General features: G+C 46.8%; 1 protein-coding gene across 1 annotated transcript in view; it reads left to right on the forward strand.

The window, feature by feature from the left end:
• The window catches only part of STON2 (stonin 2), a 257064-nt gene that overhangs the window by 202988 nt on the left and 27424 nt on the right, over window positions 1–26652 (forward strand). Inside the window, exons 11-12 of the mRNA XM_030213724.1 lie at window positions 3392–3493; window positions 13027–13246. Coding sequence (XP_030069584.1) covers window positions 3392–3493; window positions 13027–13246 — 322 coding nt within the window. The remainder of the gene's footprint in view (window positions 1–3391; window positions 3494–13026; window positions 13247–26652) is intronic.

The following is a 26652-nucleotide window of genomic DNA, read 5'->3' on the forward strand; positions in this document are numbered from 1 at the left end:
CCTGGAAGGGCTGATGCGCCAGGCTCTGCCGGCACGCGCCATTGATGGAGGCGCCGGCGGGCTCTGGCTCGATGCTGAGGCCTTCGACGCTGCTTGCGGCACCGGTGTCGACCGCCACGCAGGTGGAGTCGACGTCGATGGAGGGAGCTTCATCGCCGCCGGCGCAGGAGTCTACCGCTCGACGCCATCATCGAAGACGTGGTTACTCGCAGTCGAGACAGGCCCGGTTGAGGTCTGAGCTGAGAGAGCTCATGTCCGACACCGAGGAGGAGGCCTCGTGGGGGGAGGAGGAGGACCCCAGATATTTCTCCTCAGAGGAGTCTGTGGGCCTTCCCGCCGACCCCACTCCTTCACCGGAGAGGAAGCTCTTGCCTCCTGAGAGCCTCTCCTTTGCCTCTTTTGTCAGGGATATGTCCATCTGCATTCCCTTCCCCGTGGTTACTGTGGATGAGCCGAGGGCGGAGATGCTCGAAGTCCTCGACTATCCATCACCACCTAGAGAGTCTTCCACGGTGCCGTTGCACAATGTCCTTAAGGAGACACTGCTTCGGAACTGGTTGAAGCCACTATCTAATCCCACCATCCCCAAGAAAGCGGAGTCCCAATACAGGATCCACTCAGACCCAGAGGTGATGCGGCCTCAATTGCCTCATGACTCGGCGGTCGTAGACTCTGTTCTCAAGAGGGCACGGAGTTCGAGGGATACCGCCTCGGTGCCCCCTGGGCGGGAGTTTTGCACTCTGGACTCGTTTGGGAGGAAGGCCTACCAATCTTCCATGCTCGTGACCTGCATCCAATCATACCAGCTCTACACGAGCATCCACATGCGGAACAATGTGAGGCAACTGGCGGACCTGGTCGACAAGCTCCCTCCGGAGCAGTCCAGGCCTTTTCAGGAGGTGGTCAGGCAGCTGAAGGCGTGCAGAAAGTTCCTGCCCAGGGGTATCTATGACACCTGTGATGTGGCATCTCGAGCTGCGGCCCAAGGTATAGTGATGTGCAGACTCTCATGGCTGCGTGCCTCTGACCTGGACAACCGCACCCAGCAGCAGCTGGCGGATGTCCCTTGACTACACCAGCGGGAAACCGCTATCGACAAGCTCTCCCACCGGGCGCCTTCAGCATCCACCTCTGCAGGTGAACGTTTTTCCCGGGCCCGGCAGGCTGCACCCTACGCCTACAGCAAGCGTAGGTACACCCAGCCGGCCCGAAGGCCTCCTCAGGCACAGGGACAGTCCCAGCGCGCTCGTTCCCGTCAACAGTGTGCGCCTAAGCAGCCCCCTGTGCCTCCACAGCAAAAGCAGGGGACGGGATTTTGACTGGATCCATGGGAACATAGCCGCCATCAAAGTATCCGCACCGGACGACCTGCCAGTCGGGGGGAGGTTGAAAGTTTTTTTCACCAAAGGTGGCCTCTTATAACCTCCGACCAGTGGGTTCTCCAAATAGTGCAGTGCGGATACACCCTGAATTTGGTCTCCACTCCGCCAAATTGCCCACCGGCCCAATCCTTCAGCTCCCATCACAAGGAGGTACTTGCAGAGGAACTGTCCGCCCTTCTCAGTGCCAATGCGGTCGAGCCCGTGCCACCCGGGCAGGAAGGGCAGGGATTCTATTCCAGGTACTTCCTTGTGGAAAAGAAAACAGGGGGGGATGCGCCCCATCCTAGACCTGAGAGGCTTGAACAAATATCTGGTCCGAGAAAAGTTCAGGATACTTTCCTTGGGCACCCTTCTACCCATGATTCAGAAAGACGATTGGCAATGTTCCCTGGATTTAAAGGACGCTTACACTCACATCCCGATACTGCCAGCTCACAGACAGTATCTCCAGTTCCGTCTGGGGACACGGCACTTTCAGTATTGTGTGCTGCCCCCCAATTTGCTTGCAAAGTAAAACCTCAGTAGATAAGTACATAAGTACATAAGTAGTGCCATACTGGGAAAGACCAAAGGTCCATCTAGCCCAGCATCCTGTCACCGACAGTGGCCAATCCAGGTCAAGGGCACCTGGCACGCTCCCCAAACGTAAAAACATTCCAGACAAGTTGTACCTAAAATGAGGAATTTTTCCAGTCCATTTAATAGCGGTCTATGGACTTGTCCTTTAGGAATCTATCTAACCCCTTTTTAAACTCCGTCAAGCTAACCGCCCGTACCACGTTCTCCGGCAATGAATTCCAGAGTCTAATTACACGTTGGGTGAAGAAAAATTTTCTCCGATTCGTTTTAAATTTACCACACTGTAGCTTCAACTCATGCCCTCTAGTCCTAGTATTTTTGGATAGCGTGAACAGTCGCTTCACCTCCACCCGATCCATTCCACTCATTATTTTATACACTTCTATCATATCTCCCCTCAGCCGTCTCTTCTCCAAGCTGAAAAGCCCTAGCCTTCTCAGCCTCTCTTCATAGGAAAGTCGTCCCATCCCCACTATCATTTTCGTCGCCCTTCGCTGTACCTTTTCCAATATGGTAATACTTCAGTACTGAACATGTTACTTGGGGCACAGTCTCTGATGACCTACACAAAGGAAATATTCCTTTTTCCTTCTGATGTGACTGATTTCCCAGCTCTTCTTGGGGTCATCTGAGATGATTTACCGTATTTTTCGGACTATAAGACGCACCGGACCATAAGACGCACCTAGGTTTTAGAGGAGGGAAATAGGGAAAAAATTTTTTTCCTTTTTCCCTCCTCTAAAACCTAGGTGCTCCGGTGCGTCTTGTCCGAGTTCGGCCATTTTGAATCTCGCCGAGACCGTCAGGCAGCATACAGGAGGACGGAGAGCAGCGCGCTGGACAGGAAAGAGGGGGCTCTTTCCTGCCCCGACGTCACTAGACCACCAGGGAACATCGCGTGACGTGAGTAGGGGAGGGCGATCCCGAACTCGAGGGGGAGGGCGATCCCGAAATCGGACCTTGCTACCTTCGGACTATAAGACGCACCCCCCCATTTTCCTCCCAAATTTGGGGGGAAAAAGTGCGTCTTATAGTTCGAAAAATACGGTACTTGTAGATCTTTGATGGTTCCCAGTTCTTACCTTTTTTAGTTGATCTGTGGCTAATGAATTCTGTAGTAAACTTTGCATCTAAGTGTATATGCCCCCCCACCCCTCTTTTTTACTAATCATATGTTTTCTGGAGTGCCTAAAGTTTTCAGTGGTTCTTATGGTAATACTTCGGACAGCAACTTGTGTGATAGGCTTTTTTTTTTTTTTTTTTTTTTTAACTTTCTTTTTAAGTTAAAATTTGTCTGCACCAAAATCCATTTAACATTAGAAGGCATGTGGAATTGCTGCTTTACTTGTAACAACACTTTTTAATGTGTAGATGTTGTTTGAATTTTCTTTTGCTCTAATTTTACAAACTGCATTTTTTTCCCTCTGCAGCCTAAACTCTACAGATCAGTAATTGAAGATGTTATCAATGATGTCAGAGAGATGTTCCTTGATGAAGGAGTGGATGAACAAGTGCTTATGGAATTGAAAACGGTGGGTTACATCTAACTTGAGTTTGATCAAATATAAACTTTTTCCCTGGGAAAGAGTCATCCTTTTACAGGAACTGGTTTTTTTTTTTTTTTAAATAAAAACTCAGAACAGTTAAAGTGCTGTGTATGGTAAATGTGACCTAGAACCATAAGGTTTTCAGATGCGGCTAAATATGGCTTGCCTGAAAACTCCTTTCAAACAATAAAGCATGATAAAAAAAAAATTGTGCAGCATATTACATGAGTTGGGTCTCCAGCAGGCCTGATTTCCTGGATTTATGAACAGTGATGGGAGTAATTAAAAGGTTAAACAAGCACTTCTCTGAGTAGGCTTGCAAGTTCTCGTGTAGGGATACTATTCTCCTGAGGCGCATTTGAGAACTTTCCAGAGTGATGCATTGTACCTGTGCATATGTTACTTTGCTGGTACTGACACTCGGAAAGAAACAGATGAAGACCATATGGTCTATCCAGTGTTCCCATCTATACCCTCTACTAATCTTTCTACTATTCCCTCTTCTCCCTTAGAAATATTCCTTTCTTTAATTCAGATATAGTCTTGATCTCCGCCACATCTGCTGGAAGGCTGTTCCACGCATTCACCAACCTTTCTGTAAAGAAGTAGTTACTCCTGAGTCTGTTCTCTCTCTCTCTCTCTCTCTCTCACCCCCTGTGCTTTTATGCCACAGAGGTATTTAAATGGCTGTCATATCCACCTCCCGCCTTGGGTGGTGGTTGGGAGGCGGGGATAGTGCTGGGCAGACTTATACTGTCTGTGCCAGAGCCGGTGGTGGGAGGCGGGGCTGGTGGTTGGGAGGCGGGGATAGTGCTGGGCAGACTTATACGGTCTGTGCCCTGAAGAGCACAGGTACAAATCAAAGTAGGGTATACACAAAAAGTAGTACATATGAGTTGTCTTGTTGGGCAGACTGGATGGACCGTGCAGGTCTTTTTCTGCCGTCATCTACTATGTTATGTTACTATATTGAGAACCTTGTATCAATATGTTTTCTTTCTTTATTAAAACTCTTCTATACTGCTTTACAAACGTTTGATCTCTAAGTGGTTGAAATAAAATCACATCCAAAAAAATAAGACCATACATAAAACTTATAACGGTGAATGATTTTAAGAAGTCTGTTTTAATATCGGTATTGCAAAATATTTCCGGCCCCTTTTCATCGAGGCTGTCCTCTTTCTAGTTTCTAGAGGAGTAGGCTTGAATCACATCCAACCAGTGTGTCTTTGATGTAATAAAGTATGGATTTCAAGCTGGAATTTTCCCATCTTCTCTCAGATTCCTTTCAACTATCACTCTGTCAAGCTCCTGCCAAAAAAACCCAAAAAACTGTACGTGGAGGAGTGGCCTAGTGGTTAGGGTGGTGGACTTGGTCCTGGGCACAGGCAGCTCCTTGTGACTCTGGGCAAGTCACTTAACCCTCCATTGCCCCATGTAAGCCGCATTGAGTCTGCCATGAGTGGGAAAGCGCGGGGTACAAATGTAACAACAACAAAAAAAACCACCTCACCTGTCTTGAACAATGAGTGGAGATGCTGGAAGATAATTCCATTTATTTTATTGTACTGAAGAAAGAAGGGACTTTTCATCTAATATTAGTTCCTCAGCGACCCTCCAGACCAGTCAAGACGCGTGGGTTATGCTCGCCTACCAGCAGAGGGAGACTGAGAACACTAACTTCAACTATGTACATATAACCTGTGCCCATCCCACAAAAGCCAGTATTTTCTCAGTCTCAGCAGAGGGTAGACAGGCAGCCTGTGCAGCTTGTCCGGTCTGGTAGGAGTCAGGGATCAGTTGAGAGTTTTAGGCTGGTCTATTGATCGTTCCTGAGGAGCATTCCTGTGCCTGGACTACTCTGTGTGCTGGGGGTTGGTGGTGCCGGTGGGGCCTGCCATTGTCCTCTCTGGGGTGTCACACCCGGGTGGCCGGGTCCCTCCCCCGAGCTAGCTCTCCTGTTTGGGCAGCTTTGTGCCTCGGCTGCAGTTTTATATTGCAGCCTTGAGTGCCAGGGATTTAATAGCAGCAGGGCTCAAATTGTGCTGCAATAAAGTTAAAAAAAAAAAAAAAAAAAAAAAACTTCATAAAGACCCAGACGGTGTGGAGAGCTGTGCAGCTGCACTCCGGAGTGCCGGAGCTGGTCAGCCGTGCTAGTTGAGCTGTGAGTGGCTTCTTTGGGGTGAGTTCCCGTTTCTTTTACCTTTGGGGAGGAATTGGCTCGAGGATGTCCACGAAGCCGCTTCGCTGTCGTTTTTGAGCGCGTCGGGGGGTCGATGCGATTGGCGGTTCCTGCCGCTTTTACGGGGAACCGAAGACAGTCCTCCGCTCCGCCGGTGTTAGCGGCGGAGCTTCCCGCACCAGCCTTGCAGGAGGTTGCAGGGGTTTCGGCTAGCGGTTCAGCGGCGGTCCCGGTTTTGGCGGGAACCGCCGCCATCTTGGATTCGAGCCCGAGAATTCCGGATTTAGTCGGCGGACCTCAGGGCAGCCCGGTGGCTGGTGCTTCTGGAGGGGACGTTTCGGGAAGGATGGATTTCCCCCCGGAATTTGTTTGGTCCTTATTTCAGGCCTGGCAGGCGGGACCGTCGCGCACGGAGCCCCTTAGTCTGGGGGTGGGCTTGAGCGCTAAGAGGCCACGTGTTGAGTGGGCTGAGGACTTGGACTGTTTTTCTCCTCCGGAGTCAGAGGGCGACTTTAGTCCCCTGGAAGAGGAGAAGGGGTCCTTGTCTGGGCCAGATAGAGAGACAGTGCCCGGGGAGAATCCGTCGGTGGTCTGCATTTTTCACAGGGAGGAATTGGCGGATCTTATTGAGCAGGTGTCTGCTACGCTCAAATTTGATCAGACAGTAGATCCGGCTCCCTCCGAAAAGCAGGACCCGCTGGTTAAGGGGATCCGAAGGGTCTCTCGTGCATTTCCTATGAATGCGGATCTTAGAGAGATGGTGACGCAGGAATGGCTCTCGCCGGAGGCGCCGTGTAAGGTGGCACGGGCCATGGCTAAGCTCGATCCCCTTCCGCAGGAGGATAGAGATTCTTTAAAGCCTCCGACTGTGGATGCCGTAGTGACGGCGGTGACTAAGGCTACTGCAATTCCTGTAGATGGAGGGGCTGCCTTGCGGGACCCTCAGGACAGGAAATTGGAGACATTTTCTGAAGCGCAGTTTTGATTTAGCGGCGCTGGCTTTGCAGGCTTCAGTTTGTGGAGGTCTGGTGGCTCAAGCATGTTTCCGCTGGGCTGAGCGGCTGCTAGATGCTCCGCAGGTTGATAGAGCCGCCTTAGTGCAGGATTTGGCAAAGTTGGAGATGGGCTCGTCCTTCTTGGCAGATGCGCTATATGATTTGTTGCGTGCATCGGCGAAGAACATGACCCTCGCAGTGACGGCTCGAAGGGCCCTGTGGTTGCGGGGCTGGCTGGCAGATGCCGCGTCCAAGGCAAAGTTGTGTTCGCTTCCCTTTAAGGGCTCTGCGGTGCGAGGCCGTTTTCAGGAAGCTAGACGGTATCGGCCGGGTAGGTTCTCGGGGGGTTCCAGGGTCGTTATTTCAGAGAACCCAGCCCTTTCGTGGGGGCCGCCGGGGGGGGGCGAGCTGCCTCTTCGGGAGCGGCTAGCATGTCCCGTGTGTCGCAATGATGGTTTGGGGGTCCAGCCTCTGGTTCGTGTGGGGGCTCGCTTACGCTTGTTTTACCAGAGGTGGGCCCAAATCACGTCAGACCAGTGGGTGCTGCAGATAGTGCGAGACGGGTACGCGCTGGATTTCAACGGTCCTCTGTCCGATTTCTTTCTCGTCTCTCCCTGTCATTCAAGGCGCAAGGCAAGGGCAGTGCGAGACACTCTGTCACGTCTGGTAGATTTAGACGCTGTGGTGCCTGTTCCGCCAGAAGAACGAGGTACCGGTTGTTACTCCATTTACTTCGTGGTGCCAAAGAAAGAGGATTCTTTTCGGCCCATTTTAGACCTCAAGAGGGTCAATGCGGCTCTAAAGATTCCTTCCTTTCGGATGGAAACGTTGCGCTCGGTCATTGTAGCGGTTCAGGAAGAGGAATTTCTGGCTTCATTGGATTTGACAGAAGCTTATTTACACATCCCCATTCTAGAGGCGCACCAGCGTTTTCTTCGTTTTGTGGTGTTAGGGAGTCACTTTCAGTTTTGTGCGCTCCCGTTCGGCCTGGCTACAGCTCCTCGCACTTTCTCCAAGGTGATGGTGGTTGTGGCAGCGGCTTTACGGTTGCAGGGCATTTTGGTGCATCCGTATCTCAACGACTGGTTAATTCGAGCCAAAACTCAGGTGGAGAGCGAGGAGGCTACCGTCCGGGTGGTGACCTTTTTGCAGTCGCTGGGTTGGGTTGTCAATCTGGCCAAGAGTCGCCTAGTTCCGTCACAGTCTCTAGACTATCTGGGAGTTCGTTTCGACACGGAGCGAGGCCGGGTGTTTTTGACGGCTCCTCGCATTTCCAAACTGCAGGTTCAGATACGTCAGCTCAGAGGGCGCCTGCGGCGCGGGAGTATCTTCAGGTGTTAGGTCTGATGGCTGCGTCTATAGAGGTAGTACCTTGGGCCAGGGCCCACATGAGACAGTTGCAGAGTTCGTTGTTGACTCGTTGGTCCCCTCAGTTCCAGGGATTGGAGGAACGGCTAGAGCTGCCGGAGATGGTTCGGCGCAGCCTCCGCTGGTGGCTTCACACTCCGAATCTAGCAAAGGGTATGCCGCTAGAGGTGCCGAATTGGGTGGTACTGACCACGGATGCGAGTCTGTTAGGCTGGGGGGCGCATTGTCTAGGGCAGGTGGCCCAAGGGCGATGGACGTCGGAAGAGGCGTTGTGGTCCATCAACCGCCTGGAGACTCGAGCAATTCGGTTGGCTTTTCGGTCCTTCCAGAGTCTGCTAGAGGGCAAGGCGGTCAGAGTTCTTTCCGACAATGCCACGGCCGTCGCTTATGTGAATCAGCAGGGGGGGACGAAGAGCCCAGGATTAGCTGTAGAGGCGGCGGAGTTGTTGGGGTGGGCAGAGGCTCATCTTCAGGCTCTTTCGGCAGGCCACGTAGCAGGAGTGGACAATGTGTCCTCTAAATTAGGAATCACAAGCCACCCTGCTCCTTAAATTTTAAACATAGCAGCCCGAGCAACTCGAGAAAAGTGTCCACCCCAGATAAAACTAAATATCATCATGCCATGTTACAAAACTCTCAAAATGAATTTAAGAACATAAGAATAGCCATACTAGGTCAGACCAATGGTCCATCTAGCCCAGTATCTTGTTTCCAACAGTGGCCAAGCCAGGTCACACTTAACTCCCTATACTATTTGATTGTATTATACCAGTTATTTAAAAGTTCCACCCAGCATGTGCCCATACAGTCCCATCTTCGATAGATGGACACCATCTGTGCTCAGCAACCCCTGGAAAATCATCCCATAGGAAACAACAAAGAGAACAGCACCAAGGAAACAAAAGATATTTAGCAACAACAGTTAACTAATTTTTTTTTTTTTTTATAAGTTTACTTATTTCTCAAACAAGACACCATTGTGTCTGTTTGTGTTCCCAGTTGTGGAAAGGATACTGTCGCTATGCGCATCAACCTGTTTATGTTCATCTACCCAGATGCAGCCTATGGCGAAACAGGGCCATGTCAGATTTTTATTAAATTTATTTCACTCCTGTATTGGTTTGTTTTTGTTTCCCTTGGGGCTGTTTTCTTGTTGGTGAGCCCACAGCACCAACGTACCCTTCATACTCTTCCTAAATCATCCCTTGGTCCAGGAAACTGAAATAGCTTGATGCCATCTGCACTGCCATGGATTCATCTCTAGGATGTAAGCCTTTTTGCTTTGACCTTCACCCTCGACAGGGAGGATCAACAAAAACATTTGTATACCTATCTGCTTCACCTTCTCTCCAAGAGCCATGAAGCCACTTCGATATGGTAGTGAGACACTTAACACATTATAATTAATGCTAACATGATTGAGTAGCATCAACTAATAGTAGGCTTGATGAGTCTTGGCAAACAACATCCTCATCAGAGGATGTTATGGAGAGTTTACCAAGACTCATCAAGCCTACTATTATTTGATGTTACTCTTGGCACCAGGCAGACATCACATCTCACAAGACGTGTCTGGTTAGTAAATGGGTGCCTCAGTATTCTTCAAAGGGAATCACCAACTTCTAATATTCTAGAAGTCATTGTATGAAGCTTCAAGGGGGTAGATAGGAAAGAAGAAACTGGGGTTTTTCGAAAGACAAGGGCGCCCATCTTTCGACACAAATCAGGAGATGGGCGTCCTTCTCTCAGGGTCGCCCAAATCGGCATAATCGAAAGCCAATTTTGGGTTCCCTCAACTGCAGTCCGTCACGGGGACAACCAAATTTCACTCTAGGCATGTCAGAGGCCTAGCGAAGGCGGGACTTGGGCGTGCTTAGGAGATGGGTGTCCTCGGCCGATAATGGAAAAAAGAAGGGCGTCCCTGACAAGCATTTGGCCGACTTTACTTGGTCGCTTTTTTTTCACGACCAAGCCTCGAAAGGGTGCCCGAACTGACCAGATGACCACTGGAGGGAATTGGGGATGACCTCCTCTTACTCCCCCAGTGGTCACCAACCTCCCCCCCCCCCCCCCCAATTTTTTTTTAAATCTTTTTTTCCAGCCTCTATGCGAGCCTCAAATGTCATACCCAGCTCCATCACAGCAGTACGCAGGTCCCTGGAGCAGTTTTTAGTGGGTGCAGTGCAGTTCAGGCAGGCGGACCCTACCTGTGAGCCCTCCAAAACCCACCAGAAACCTACTACCCACATGTAGGTGCCCCCCTTCACCCATAAGGGCTGTGGTAGTGTTGTACAGTTGTGGGGAGTGGGGGGGCTCAGCACCCAAGGTAAGGGAGCTGTGCACCTTGGAGCAATTTGTGAAGTCCACTGCAGTGCCCCCTAGGGTGCCCAGTTGGTGTCCTGGCATGTGAGGGGGACCAGTGCACTGCAAATGCTGGCTCCTCCCACGACCAAATGCCTTGGATTTGGTCATTTTTGAGATGGGCGTCCTCGGTTTCCATTATCGGTGGAAACCGAGGTCGCCCGTCTCCGAGGTCGACGATCTCAACATTTAGGTCGACCATCTCTTAGGTCCACCTAAATGTTGGGATTTGGGCGTCCCTGACCGTATTATCGAAACGAAAGATGGACGCCTATCTTGTTTCGATAATATGGGATGCCCCTTCGTGGGGATGTCCTCAGGGATGGGCGCACTTAGAGATGGTCGTCCCCATTCGATTATCCCCCTCGATGTTTTAAATACAAAAAAATTAAATAAAATTTGGTATTCTACCTATCAAAAACTAGATGGCGTACAATAACATATCACAAAGGGTGGTAGATGGCAAGGAATTTAGGCAAGGGAAAAAAAGTGACCTCAAGAAATCTTGAGATAAGCGTAGAGGATACCCTTGTTATGATGGAAAAGCCAAAGATCAATTAGGGGTTATGGCACTGCATTAGACATAGTAAAACTTTCTTCAGTTCTTGGCTCCGGACTACCCCATCCATTCTCTTCCCAGAGCTATAAAATCCAACCTCACTGTAGAACTAGTGGTGCTGTAACTGGCTGGCGTGTGTGTTTGCAACTTAACATTTTAATCAGCAGATTCCATCTCAAGAAGTGGGCCAGTAGTAGGGGGGATGGTGAGCAGTAGCATTTTGGCTGGATCATCCTCTGCTGTTCATGACCGAACTGTTGTTTTCCGCTGTGTTGCATAACTGGTGTCTCAGTTCAAAACAGCATTTGGGCTGTGCATGGCAAAGGAGACTGATACGGCTCAAGGCACGCCATTCACCGCCTAAAATTGACTTAAATAGGAGCAGGGACTGGAGTATTGAAGGGCTGTGTCAGAGGCCAACTAAAGATTATTTATTTATTTATTGCATTTGTACCCCACATTATCCCACTTTTTTGCAGGCTCAATGTGGCTTACAGAGTGTTGTTATGGTGTAGTCATTACAGGATCTTAAGTTCAATCGCTGATAGGCTGAAGGATTTTAAGTACAGTCGATAATAGGCTGAAGGTAAATGGATCTTAAGTACAATGAATGATAGGTTGAATGATCATAAGTATAATCGATAATAGGCTGAAGGTAAATGGGGTTTTAGATGGAAAGGTGGTAGGTAAGATAGTGTGAGAGGGTTTTTTTTTTTTTTGTAGTGCACGTGAGTAATGTACATGAGTGGTTTAAGGACTGATTTGTTTCATTGAGGATTGTTTTTGTAAGCTTTGTTGAAGAGATGTCTTCAAAGCTTGGATATGTGTGTTGGCATGTGCAGAAAATTACATCCTTTATTTTTTTGTAAATATTTTTATTGAATTTTCAATAATGCATCAATCAGAAAAAAAAAACGTGTGCTATACTACAATACAATGGTATACATTAAGCTGAGTACAAACATTGGTCAGTAGCTAAGCCATAGATAATAGAAAGAGATCCAAAGTTTTCCACTTCTGAGGACCATTAGTAGGTCCAGGTATAAAGCGGATTGACAGTTGCTCATATTTTTTGTACAACAAGACCCAATTCCACCAAAGAATAACATTAACTGCAGAATTATCTTTCCAGTGGGATATTATTAATTTCAATGCAATAGAGACCAAAAAAAAAAAGAAAATTACATCCTTTAGACTATTTTTGTATATCTTCTCTCTTGTTAGTTTGCAGTCTGGAAATTTCATTGCTATAGAGATATTCCCATCCCCACCAGTACTGGCCTTCCGACAGCCACCCAATTTAAAACACAAGCTAATCAGAAGTAAACTTCCATCACAGACTGAAAAGGAACAGAAGGGCACACTTCCCGGTAATTTATCCAGTTGCAAACTATGCCAAAATATTTCACAGGACCCCAAAGTCATCCACAAAGGAAAGATATTCAACATAAATTGAATATTTTAACACCCAACAGAAAGGACTTAACAAGGATCTGGGGTTCCTAGCCCATTATAAACCATAAAGCTGTATGTCTCTGTTGATCACCCTCCCCTCACCTATCCACACCCATCCTGTTAGAATATCAATGATATGCTTTGATGTCCCCATGCATACCTCCTACCCACCCCCATCCTCCCACCCTGTCAGACTGTCATAGTAATGCTTGAATGTTTTCACTTATATACACTGTCAGCTAGCACATTTGCTTATTTCCGATCTGACGAAGAAGGGCAACCTTCGAAAGCTAATCAAGAAATGTATTAAGTTATGTCCAATAAAAAAAGGTGGTATCTTATTTTCTTTTCCATGTTTTATTTTGTTTGATTTCTATTGATAACCATTGCTATAGTAAAATTAAATAAATAATGATGATAAAAACATAGTTTCTTTAATAGGACTATTTTTGTATTGTAATGTTAAGTAGCTCTCAAACTTTTTTTTAAAATTTCATCTGTATCTTATATATTTTCAGTTAGTATAAAATGTTTAATTGCTCTTTGGATTTGTACTCCGACCTGAAGTCCATAGTCACATATTTGTTTTTAAATTCAGTTGTGGGAGAACAAGCTGATGCAGTCTAAAGCTGTGGATGGCTTTCACTCCGAAGAACAGCAGCTAATGCTACAAGCTCACCATCAGCAACAGCAGCAGCAGCAGCATCAGCAGCAACTTCAGCAGCACCATCACCCACAACAAATTCAGCAGCAGCAGCCACAGCAAACAGTTCATCACCAGTCCCAGACGCATGTCCTCATTCCTGCACAGCAGCAAGGTTGGGGGCCATGTTACCTTTTTAATTCTGCTGGACATTTAGCAGTAGACTTACGGTGGGAATGGGGTTTTTGCAGATTGCTGCATCAGGTTTGGGGGGAGTGGTATGTGGTTTTCGAAAAAATGGTTTCTTAGATTTTAGATAAATCTTGTGTTCTAAAATTTTCAGTGCATGTCTTGGGGCTGTGCTTTATATCCAAAATTGAGCAAGCATTGTCTTGTGTGGAGCTTTTGCTGACGATCAGTGATATTTGCTAGTTTCCCCATCTTTGCCACAGCTGGTTGGAAGAAGAAGTTAACGTACTTCTAGGTACATCCTCTTTGTGGTGTCTTTGCATACTGTCTCTTATTCAAACAGAACCTTTAAACTCTGCAGTCATGTATTGCCCTTGCTCAAACTTGATGCTCCTGCATGATTTTCTTTTTTTTTTTTCTTATTTAAAATTACAAGCAATGATGTATAGTGCCAACATGAAGCGTTTGATTAGTAAGCTTTGGTTAATCTGTATGGGACTTCTGGTACTGCTGCATGGGACATCTCCAGTCTTTTTTTTTTTTTTTTTTTTTCCTGCAGATGAGATTTGGGTGCATGATTTCTTTAAGAATTTGTGGCACTTTTCATCTTCCTCCTCCTATTTTAGGACAGGTTTTTTGTTCGCTAGTTCTTTCAGCTGCTTCTGTTCATGGATGTGTTGACAATGAGCGCACATCTGTTTGAATGGTTCCAGCAGAAGCAATTCGCTATACCTTTGCCAGTTCATCAGTTAACAATGTTATACTGAACTTCGGTGCTGTCTCTACTGCCTCATAACCCCATGGATTCTGAAGGGGAAGACTTTAATTAGCATAACACTTTAACCTGGAGGCCAAAGCAGTTTACAGAAGAAAACAAAATATCTCTGTACTGCTCTGTGCTGTGACCGGACCTTGAGTATTGTGTACAATTTTGGTCACCGCATCTCAAAGAATTAGAAAAGGTACAGAGAAGGGCAACCAAAATGGTTAAGGGAACGGAACAACACATGAGAATAGACTAGAGGTGGGTCTCTTCAGCTTGGAGAACAGATGGCTGAGGGAATATGATAAAGGTTTATAAAATCCTTGATTGAAGTGGGACAGGTAAATGCAAATTGTAGAGTAAACCAAATTAGGGAGACACCCCATGGAAATTCAAGGTAGTACATTTTAAAACAAATTGGAGAAAACAGTATCACTCCACACATATTTAAGCTCTGGAACTTGATGCTGGAGGCTGTGGTAAAAGCAGTTAGTGTAGCTGGGCTAAAGGTGTGGAGAAAATTCTGGAAGAAAAGTCCATTGTGTATTCTTTTATTTAAATCATAATTCAGTTTCTTACTATCAAAGTGGTTTACGAAAAACTAATGACACTAATCAAGAAAGGAAGTACAATTTGTGATAGGAAAACAGAAAATGGGAGGGGGTCAGGAGATCACTATTCATCTAATTATTAGCAAAGGTATGGAAAACAGGTGTGAAGATGTTATAATGCCGTGGTGCCACCGTATCTTGAGTATTGTGTTCAATTCTGGTCGCCGCATCTCAAGAAAGATATAGTAGAATTGGAAAAGGTGCGGCGAAGGGCGACTAAAATGATAGCGGGGATGGGACGACTTCCGTATGAAGAAAGACTAAGGAGGCTAGGGCTTTTCAGCTTGGAGAAGAGATGGCTGAGGGGAGACATGATAGAGGTATATAAAATATTGAGTGGAGTGGAACAGGTGTATGTGAAGCGTCTGTTCACGCTTTCCAAAAATACTAGGACTAGGGGGCATGCGATGAAACTACAGTGTAGTAAATTTAAAACAAATCGGAGAAAAATGTTTCTTCACCCAACGCATTTAATTAAACTCTGGAATTCGTTGCCAGAGAAAGTGGTGAAGGCGGTTAGCTTGGCAGAGTTTAAAAAGGGGTTAGACGGTTTCCTAAAGGACAAGTCGATAAATCCACAATTCCACATGTATAGAATGTTTGTACGTTTGGGAAGCTCGCCAGGTGCCCTTGGCCTGGATTGGCTGCTGTTGTGGACAGAATGCTGTGCTCAATGGATCCTTGGTCTTTTCCCAGTGTGGCATTACTTACGTGTTTACCTGCCGAAGTCCATATCGCTGTTACTACGGAGGAGCCCGATGCAGCTGGAAATGCAAGCGAAAATAGGTAGACCTAGGGAAAAGCTACTGCTTATCCGTGGGGATAAGTAGCATGTAATCTTTCTACTTTTTAGGATCCTTTCAGGTACTTTTGATCTTAATTGTCCATTGTTGGAAACAGGATACTGGTCTAGATGGACCGTTGGTCTGAACTAATGTGGCAGGTCTTGAGGTGTATTTTCAAAGCACTTAGACTTACAAAGTTCCATAGTAATGAGCCCCTTTATGTTCTTAAATAATCGGGTATTACAAGTGGGTGATGTCATTGCATAGAACTGGGATGGAACAGCTCTCCCAGAGCTCAGAACTGAAATTAAAGTTCTAAGCACGTATGGCTTTTCTAGCGTGCAGCAGACTCCTCAGCTCCTCAGTTATGTATCTTTTTTTCTGCTGTGCCAAATGGATATGTAGAAAGCTCTCCTGTGTATGGAGAGTTGGGTGTGTGGGGTTTTTTTTTCTATTTCTATTCTTTGGTCTTCTGACATTTTCATTGCTGCTGATCTTCAAAACAAAGTTCTGTTTGGTTTATTTTCTTTTCAACCAATGGTGTGCAGTGGCAATTCAGTAAATATGTTGAACAACAAGAGGGTTTCAATGATTGATTGTTACATTTATACCCCGCGCTTTCCCACTCATGGCAGGCTCAATGCGGCTTACATGGGGCAATGGAGGGTTAGGCAGGAACACCTCCCATGATAGCCTCAACTTATGTTCCCATTCCCAATGGTGATCCCAACAAAGTTTGTTTCTACCCTTCTGAAAAACACCATCCATATCCCTTCCCAGCCCTCTTTGCCCTTATAAACTATACTCATCTTCTTCCTCCTTACCCTTTCACTTCCCCTCACTCTTGTCTCTTATCCCTTCACCCTTATTTAGCTGTCCACTTAACTCCTTGTCCCCCCCCTTCTTGTGCCCTGATCTTCTTATTCTGCCCACCACCGTTCTTCCACCTCCTTTTACTGTACTCTTTCCATCTTGCCCAAACCGGCTCCATCTCTCTTCCCCCTTTACATCCTAAACTCTTCCTCCGTTTTTCCCATTTTGTCTCTACCCCTTCACCGCCCCCTCTTGCTCCCTAAATTTCTTTCTGCACAACCTCTTTCTTCAAGGGCTTGTGGAAATGAGGCAGCACAGCGGTGAGTGGGGGGAGAGAGACAGCTGTAAGGTAAATGCTGTCTCCTGCTGCTTCTCAGGGACAGAATTGTCTAGGATTACCAACATTTTGAAAGAAAAACCCACCAGCTGCTACTCCCATTGCTCTGCCCTCATTCGCCCCAACAAGTAATTGCATTGAGGGCAGCAATGTAGGCTTCAGTGCCCTGCAGGCTGTGTTGAGGAAAGGGGTAGGGAAATACATTCAGCATCATTGACCCACAGTCTTCCAATATACATGCTTCCCTCAAAACACAAAATTAAAGCCAAAATAATTCTGCATGCACAAGCCCCCCAACCCTTCCCAACAGTAGGTTCAGAGCTAGGACATGTCCCCATGATACTCATCATACAAACAAATGTCTGATTCTAGTTTAACAGTAACATAATCCCTAGCCTAGCAAAATTACTACAGGTCACTAAATAGAAAATTCATGTGATCATGAAACCTGTTCTCGGTCACAGACAACAAACAGATACCAAAACAGAATAAGCAACCACAAACCAGAAATAGAAATACTGAAACCTTAAGAAGCCAGATCTTGCATGCAGTAAAAAAAAAACAGAGAAATAGAGATGCATTTCCCCCTGTAAAGTGCAAAAATATAAAGCTGTTTTTTGTTTTTTTTTTAGGGGGGGAGTGCTACTAGGGAACTGCCCTTGACTCCTTAGCCAGAGAGGGCCCCAAGCCTTCCTGAACCTAAAGAAGGCAGTGTGGTCATGGGCATTTTCTTCCCTGGGCCCCAGCCATATCCAACACCAGATCTGGCAGATGTACCTTCCAAACACTGACACAGGTAGATGTTGCAGGACAGCCAGACGGCAACTGCTTTTGGAGAGCAATAGAGGTAGTGGGGTGCTACAGGGCAGCAACCCAGAGGAATGCTGCCGTTGTGCAGTGCCAGTGGGTGCATGTGTGCAACTCAGGTGCTTGGTGCAATTTACAACCTAGGTGGAAAAGTACACACGCAGGATCCGAGAAGCCCAGGAAGGTATATTATGTCAAGCTGTTCACCACCTTGAGTAAAATCTGTTCATAAGGTCGGTTAATGAATCCCAATAAATACAGAAAGAACTGTGCACTGTATGTGGAGGTGAACCACAGTTGAATGGAAAAACTCTGCAACTAGGCCAGCTCCAAATCATCAGTGGCTACCAAACTTCTTTAGCTGTACAATTTCCATAACTGAAAAAACTAATGCAACTATCCTAAATCTGGCAAGCCAGATTAGTAACTCATGTTGAAACAGAGTGCACTCATCAAATTTGGTAAAACACAGCCAACAGTTGCATTGTATAGCTTTGACCAGATAGGAATTTTTTTTTTTTTTTTTTAAGAATAATATTGGTGATCAGGGGGAGGGGAGAAGCAAGTTTGGCTACTTACGCCAAAATATAGCCAGCCGATTGAAGAAGGCAAGAACAATTAATTCTTAGGAACTCCATACAGGAAAAAATAAGTACAGTTAACTTCAATTAATGACTGTTGCAAATAAGAATAAACTTAGCCTAATTGGTATTCAGATTAAACAGAGAGAAAAGTATTGGGATCTGCATCTGCTGTTCAGGCAGAGCTAATAAAGGTCTGGATTTGCTTACTGTGAATTAAACAGCCAGGAAACACTTGAAGAAACAAACACTAGTTGACAGAAATGGATGGAAGAATTTTGGCGGGAAAAATTGTAACAATCTGGAACACTGAAGAAAATTTAATGTGTCACAGAAACGGAAGTAGTTAATCTCCACGTAAGAGAGTCAGAAATATTCACTGCTTATAGTCAGTAATCCCTGCTGTGAGAAAGTCAAACCAGATACCAGCGAGAGCTTAATAAGGAACAGAGGCACAAACACCCAAGTGCTGAAATCAGAACAGGCTCACCCAGTGCAGGCTGATTTCCACAGATGTTGGTGGTCCAGCTGCCTTTTTTTTTTTAAACAGGAGCTTATGCCAAAGTCATTGCCCCAACTCAACTGGAACACAGCTGAGAAGCTGGTTCAGGAGAACAAGCCAAATAGGCACCCTCAAACTCAACTGAGTCTCGGTTATAAAGTAGGTCAGGAGCAGGGCTGTTAGCTCGTCGTCCATCACCTTGGGAGACAGAGGAAATACTGAACATTTCTTTGCTACATAATACCCTTAAGGGGCAAGTCACAAGAACTGTTTTCTTCCTTTGGTAGAGGGACGCAACCTGTTGGTCTGGACTGGTCTTATAGCTTGCTGTGGAATGACTGTTGAGGGCTAAGCTTAGGTAAACACCAATCACTAACTTCCGGCTATAAGAAGTAAATCACTGTTTATCTCACCAGGCTGTCTCTTGGATGAGGTGGCACAGGTTCCTTCTCAGACTCGAGCTGTCTCTCCCAGCGAGTCTTAGTCTCAGAAGTAGGACAGGGTCTCTGCAGCAAGCAGGGTCACTCCGTGCGGGTACAGCTGAACCAACCAGTACTTTCTCTAGATAGGCAGTTCACAAGGTTGTGTACCACCTCAGGTCTCACTCGTCCTCTTGCCAGCTCCAACTTCTTCCATGGATTCCAAACAACTAACTTCTCCCTCTTCCCGCTTTCTTAGCCCCTTTTCCTCAGGTGACCAGCGTGGACCAATCCTGATCTTGACCAGCTCATTCCATGAGCAAGAAACTGTCGTTGTTCAGGACCTTGAAACTGTTACTTCTTGATATGCATTTCTGTTTCTCACCCGGCTTGCTGGAGCCATGTCTCGCTCCCTTTTTAGCTTCTCAGGGAGATAAAGGGGGGTTGGTTGCCCACAGCATGTCCTTGGATGTTACATGACTACCAGTGATTTTCCACAAGCAGAAAGCTAAATTTGCTGTCTCACTGATGTGCAGGTCATAGGTTGCAGACTCCATCTTGATGGATTAGGATTATACGGCCTAAGACCAGCAAGGTGAGACACAGGGAAATTACCCCTACAGAACCACTTCCATACCAGGCAATCAGAACAACATAGACAAGTTCAGCAGAAGTCTTCAGCCCTACAAATGGTCTCACATTTTTCAGAAGTGACACATGCCTTGAATAGACCTGTTTTGCTAGTAGTGAAAATGCCATGTTGCTTCTGTGTTCAGGGTACTAGTCTCTGGAATGCCCATCAGTGGATGCATTGTCCATAAACTGGACTTGGTCCCTTCTCTATGCATATCCACTCATCCCCTTAAATAGCAAAAACCCTCCATGGGCCTTGACAGAACTAGTGTCCTCATCTCAAGACTCTTGGTTCTTCCTCCATACATTTATTTCATTTTTTGATATTTCACCTGGCTTTACAAAAACACCCAAGGTAGGGTATACCAACATTCATAAAGCAATAAAATCAAACTCATTTGTACAATACAATGCATAAAAACTAGCAAAAATGTTCAGTCAACAGTAGCAACAGCAGAATAATTTAGCCCAGCAAATTGTTCAAGCCCATTCTCTGGCCCAGTAATCAGCGTACCCAAAAAGCATAGCATCAATAGCCCAGACAAAGTGGAAAAGTCTTCCCAAGCTCACCTTGCAAGCTTTAAACCTTTCCAACTTTTGATCTCAACATTTAAATTTGATCTCGCATTTCAATTTCAAGTTTTTGGCACTGAAACATGAAAGCTGAGCAGTACCTAGTAGCCTCCTTGAGCCTACTACCTCAGATTTGAGATCTCTTGGTGGCACCAGACATTCACATCTATTTAAATAGAAAAGGTTTTCAGTCTGTTTTCAGTAATGGTCAGGACCCCCATTTGTTTCCACCAAATAACCATACTGCAGTGTCTTCCATTTTTAACTCTTAGAGCTACAAACTTCCTCTCAAGAGTACTAGTATACTCATAGCCTATCATGTCCCCCTGGACAGAGCCCCGGCTTCCCAGTGTCTCTGTTTCTAGATTTGTGGTTTCCTTCGCTTTTTGGTCATTGTGATTGGATACGCTATGACGTAATGACGTCATGACGTTACTACAAGATTTAAAAAACTTAATTCGATCCGGAGTTCCTGCTCCTGCACCATCTTTGGTATCCATACGACAGAGTCTCAGTTTCCAGCGTCGTTTTGGTTTTTCATTACCAGATGGATTTGAAGCGCCCTTCCTGAAGCAGCCACGAGGTTGGCGAAACAAGGCGCTCTTGTTGGAGGGTCGGCGTTTTTTCGTCGGTTGAAGAATTTTTGCAAGGCTCCGGAGTCCTTGGGGGGAATTTTTGACTGCCAGCATTTCTAGCAAAGATAGCAACAAAGGACATGGTGCAGCTGCCCTGCTTGGATTAAGCTAAGTAACTCTTTAGCCATTGCATTTGGCATGCTTGTTGTATGCTTTACTAGGCAAGAGTGGGTATGTAAGTGTTTGCCCTTGCTATTTCAGTTTCTTTGTTAAACTTTAGGGTTCTTTTTCCTCCCGGGGGGGCTCCTTTTAGGTAGTCTTCTTTTGGGCTCGGGTCAGTTTGTTTGTTTTTTTTTTTACATTTGTACCCCGCGCTATCCCACTCATGGCAGGCTCAATGCAGCTTACATGGGGCAATGGAGGGTTAAGTGACTTGCCCAGAGTCACAAGGAGCTGCCTGGGCCGGGAATCGAACTCAGCTCCTCAGTTCCCCAGGACCAAAGTCCACCACCCTAACCACTAGGCCACTCCTCCACTCAGTTTGGTTTTTGGTGTTCGTTTAATTGTTATTTACAAGAGGGAAAGAGCGTTTTTCATCCCATTCGTTTTTCTCATGTAGTATGAGTTTTTGCGTCTTGGTTTTTTTTCTCTTTTTCCTTCTTAGTAGGAACCTATGATATTAACCTACTCCTGTTTATACAAGGTGTTGTGAAAAGTATTCCCTTGTTAGGAGGTTTGAGGTTCCATTTGTGATACAGTATATATGCTTTGCATAGGATGGAATTTTTTTTCCATCAGTTTAAAGGGACACCTTCAAACTAACTTTATACATATAAATCAAACTCCTCTTATTAGGTTGGAATATTTTCTTTAGAGTTTGTATTCTCCTGTAGTTGTTAGATTTATGGTAGACCTTTTTCACATAAAACCACCAATACAGAGGTTCCATGAGACCTTGGTGTCATGCTCATCCTATATAATAATTCTCACCTCCAACGTTCTGTGCTTGGGACCGTGGCTCCTTGGCTGGAGGTGGTCTGTGAGGCAGACACGCACTGACGTCACTGACGTCAAAACAGCTGATTGCAAGGCAAGGGGAGGAGTAGGGAAACACGCGCAGCGTGTTTCCCTACTCCTCCTACTGCCTCGGAATCAGCTGTCACCCCCCCCCCCCACGCGCTATGGCCCCCTCGAAACCCACCCCCTCCCGCGAACCTGTCGATCCCCCCCCCCCCCGCCGGAACGCCGAAAACTGCCGCCGACGTTATTGTACTACCTTCCCTTCCCGTAGGTTGTTGAATCATCTTACAAAGTTTAACTCCGTGCGTCTCAGACGCACGGAGTTAAACTTTCTAAGATGATTCAACAACCTACGGGAAGGGAAGGTAGTACAACAACGGCGGCGGCAGTTTTCGGCGTTCCGGTGGGGGGGGGGGGATCGACAGGTTCGCGGGAGGGGGTGGAAGAAAAAAAAAAAACGCATGTTGGGGGGAGAGAAGAGGGTGGCCAACCACAGCATGGATGCGAGCGGGGGGGGGGGGGGGGGGGGGGGGGAAAGAGGCCGGCCCAGGCTGGCACATGGGAGAGAGAGGAGCATGGATGCGAGGGGGGGGGGGGGGTCATGGAAGGGAGAGAGGGGACTTGCTGGAAAAGGATGAATGGAGGCGGCAGGGGACAGAGGAGCATGGATGGCCATGGATTGGGAGGGCAGGCCTCAGGGAGAGAGGGCAATTGCTGGATAGGGAAAATGGAGGGGCCAGGTGACAGATGAGCCATGGAAGGGCAGGACTCAGGGAGAGGGGAATTGCTGGATAGGGATGAATGGAGGGGACAGATGGGCATGGATGGATATGGATTGCAGGGCAGGCCTCAGGCAGAGAGGGGAAATGCTGGATAGGGAAAAATGGAGGGGCCAGGTGACAGATGAGCATGGATTGGACTCACACTTTCACTCTGACTCTCAAACAGTCACTCTCACATACACTCTCCCAAACATACACACTCCGAGGAAAACCTTGCTAGCGCCCGTTTCATTTGTGTCAGAAACGGGCCTTTTTTACTAGTTCTCTCATAAAACCATTACATGCATCTGGATTCCTGGTTAGTACTATTTCTAGCAACAGTGAGCACCTTTAGTCATATGTGAATGTTATACTCGATTCCATCATAATAAAGTAGTATTACTTAATCGTTCTAAAATCTTTCTAGAGGTGGACACACCATTTCATGTAAATGAAGAAATAGTGCTGTTCACTTTTTCTTTGCTAAACTGCTTAGTATTTCTTAATCGACTTAGGCCATTTTGACATAGTTAATTAGACTTTTTAAAGTATGAAAGGGTGAGTGTTTGGTGGGGGTATTTGAGCTTTCCTATTTTATGGCATTCTTTTCTCTATTTTCCTTTTATATTTTTATTGAGGTGTGTGGTAGCCGTGTTAGTCCACTCTTAAAGGTTATCAATAGAAATCAAACAAAATAAAACATGGAAAAGAAAATAAGATGATACCTTTTTTTTTATTGGACATAACTTATGTCCAATAAAAAAGATATCATCTTATTTTCTTTTCCATGTTTTATTTTGTTTGATTTCTATTGATATTTTTATTGTAAACCACTTTGATTATAACAGAGAGGTGGTATATCAAGTTTTGTAAGCTATTAAAAACGTCCATATAATTCTCTCCGCTCTCTGGAATGCAGACAGACTTTCATATATAAAACAGAATCTAGCAGAAAGTCTACACAGCTGTCTCTCTTTCAATACTAACAGATTTCGGCATGCCAGTTATAGAGTGGATCCTAGCTAATTGGTGTTTTCTTGTAACCCTCTGACCTAGTGGTTCTGAACCCAGTCCTTGGGATATAGCTAACTAGTCTGGTTTTCAGGATACCCACAATATGCATGGGAGAAATTTTCATATAATGGAGGTAGTGAATTCAAATTTATCTCATACATATTCTCTGTGAATATCCTGAAAACCTAACTCAGTCCTCAGGACACACCCAGTTAAGATCACCTGCTTTAGCCTTTAAGGCTAATGTAGCTCTTTCAAAATTGGCTTCACTGTACAGCACATATAAAGTAGCTATTTGGTCCTCTCTTCATACTTTCACTTGGCATTACTGCTTGGACAATTCTTCCATTGGTGCATTTGGTCAAGCAGTACTGATCTATCTGTCTTGATCATATTCATCTTTGGCTTCCTCGTTGGATCAGGCCTGTCCTTAAAAATGGTATGTTTTACCTATAAAGTTGAGTAGCTTTGAGTTTGTATGCCCAACTTGTATCCTGCTTCTTGATGGAGAAAGCAACGTTTTATACCTTTTTAACAATGTTCTCCGTTGGACATCTGGATCAGACATGCAGTCCCACCCACTTACCTCTTGAGCTATGGAAATGAGGAGACTGGTGCTCAGGTCTTCACGCACAGTTGAGGTCTGGGAATTCCGTTCTGTCCTAGTTGACATTATGTGCCGAACTTATTTCTGTGGGCTATGGAATCCCACCTTTGTTTTGTCTGCTAACAGTTTCTGTGCTTTATTATATTAACTAGTAAAAAAGGCCCGTTTCTGACACAAATGAAACGGGCGCTAGCAAGGTTTTCCTCGGAGTGTGTATGTTTGGGAGAGTGTATGTGAGAGTGACTGTGTGAGAGTCAGAGTGAAAGTTGGAGTGTGTGTGTGTGAGAGAGAGAGTGAGTCTGGGTGTGAGTGTGGTTGTGAGAGTGTGTGTGTGAGAATGAGAGTGTGTGCAAGTGTGTATGTGAGACACAGTGTGAGAGTGTGTGTGTGTGTGCGAGAGAGACAGTGTGTGTGAGACACAGATTCTCTGTGAGAGTGAGTGTATGAGACCAAGCGAGTGTGTGAGTGACTGTGTGGCACACAGAGAGTGAATGTGATACATTCTGAGACAGAGTATGTGAGAGTGAGAGTCAGAAAGACATTGTATCTCTCTCATATAGTGAGCCTTGCCCTCCCAATCCATGCCCATCTGTTCCCTGCCCCCTCCATTCATCCTTTTCCAGCAATTCCCCTCTCTCCCTGAGCCCTGCCATCTCAATCCATGCCCATCCATGATTCTCTGTCCCCTGCCCCCTCCATTCATCCTTTTCCAGCAATTCCCCTCTCTCCCTGAGCCCTGCCATCTCAATCCATGCCCATCCATGCTTCTCTGTCCCCTGCCCCCTCCATTCATCCTTTTCCAGCAATTCCCCTCTGTCCCTGAACCCTGCCATCTCAATCCATGCCCATCCATGCTTCTCTGTCCCCTGCCCCCTCCATTCATCCTTTTCCAGCAATTCCCCTCTCTCCCTGAGCCCTGCCATCTCAATCCATGCCCATCCATGCTTCTCTGTCCCCTGCCCCCTCCATTCATCCTTTTCCAGCAATTCCCCTCTGTCCCTGAACCCTGCCATCTCAATCCATGCCCATCCATGCTTCTCTGTCCCCTGCCCCCTCCATTCATCCTTTTCCAGCAATTCCCCTCTCTCCCTGAGCCCTGCCATCTCAATCCATGCCCATCCATGCTTCTCTGTCCCCTGCCCCCTCCATTCATCCTTTTCCAGCAATTCCCCTCTCTCCCTGAGCCCTGCCATCTCAATCCATGCCCATCCATGCTTCTCTGTCCCCTGCCCCCTCCATTCATCCTTTTCCAGCAATTCCCCTCTGTCCCTGAACCCTGCCATCTCAATCCATGCCCATCCATGCTTCTCTGTCCCCTGCCCCCTCCATTCATCCTTTTCCAGCAATTGCCCTCTCACCCTGAGCCCTGCCATCTCAATCCATGCCCATCCATGCTTCTCTGTCCCCTGCCCCCTCCATTCATCCTTTTCCAGCAATTGCCCTCTCTCCCTGAGCCCTGCCATCTCAATCCATGCTTCTCTGTCCCCTGCCCCCTCCATTCATCCTTTTTACAGCAATTGCCCTCTCACCCTGAGCCCTGCCATCTCAATCCATGCCCATCCATGCTTCTCTGTCCCCTGCCCCCTCCATTCATCCTTTTCCATCAATTCCCCTCTCATCCTGAGCCCTGCCATCTCAATCCATGCCCATCCATGCTTCTCTGTCCCCTGCCCCCTCCATTCATCCTTTTCCAGCAATTCCCCTCTGTCCCTGAACCCTGCCATCTCAATCCATGCCCATCCATGCTTCTCTGTCCCCTGCCCCCTCCATTCATCCTTTTCCAGCAATTCCCCTCTCTCCCTGAGCCCTGCCATCTCAATCCATGCCCATCCATGCTTCTCTGTCCCCTGCCCCCTCCATTCATCCTTTTCCAGCAATTCCCCTCTGTCCCTGAACCCTGCCATCTCAATCCATGCCCATCCATGCTTCTCTGTCCCCTGCCCCCTCCATTCATCCTTTTCCAGCAATTGCCCTCTCACCCTGAGCCCTGCCATCTCAATCCATGCCCATCCATGCTTCTCTGTCCCCTGCCCCCTCCATTCATCATTTTCCAGCAATTGCCCTCTCTCCCTGAGCCCTGCCATCTCAATCCATGCTTCTCTGTCCCCTGCCCCCTCCATTCATCCTTTTTACAGCAATTGCCCTCTCACCCTGAGCCCTGCCATCTCAATCCATGCCCATCCATGCTTCTCTGTCCCCTGCCCCCTCCATTCATCCTTTTCCATCAATTCCCCTCTCATCCTGAGCCCTGCCATCTCAATCCATGCCCATCCATGCTTCTCTGTCCCCTGCCCCCTCCATTCATCCTTTTCCAGCAATTCCCCTCTCTCCCTTCCATGACCCCCCCCTCGCATCCATGCTCTTCTGTCTCCCATGTCCCATCATGTCCCGCCCCCTTCGCATCCTTGCTGTCGTTTCTCCTCTGCTCTCCCACTCCCATTGTTCAACTGCCCACCCTCTTCTCTTCCCCCTACATCCCTTTTTTTTTTTTTTTAAATTTACCTCCGTGGCGGCGGTTCCGGCAGCGCAGCGTCAGGGAAGGAGGCGGCGCTCCCGACGTCTAGCCTTCCCTTCGTTGTGTTCCGCCTTCT

The sequence above is a fragment of the Microcaecilia unicolor genome, chromosome 9, assembly GCF_901765095.1.
Source record: "Microcaecilia unicolor chromosome 9, aMicUni1.1, whole genome shotgun sequence".
Lineage (NCBI taxonomy): Eukaryota > Metazoa > Chordata > Amphibia > Gymnophiona > Siphonopidae > Microcaecilia > Microcaecilia unicolor.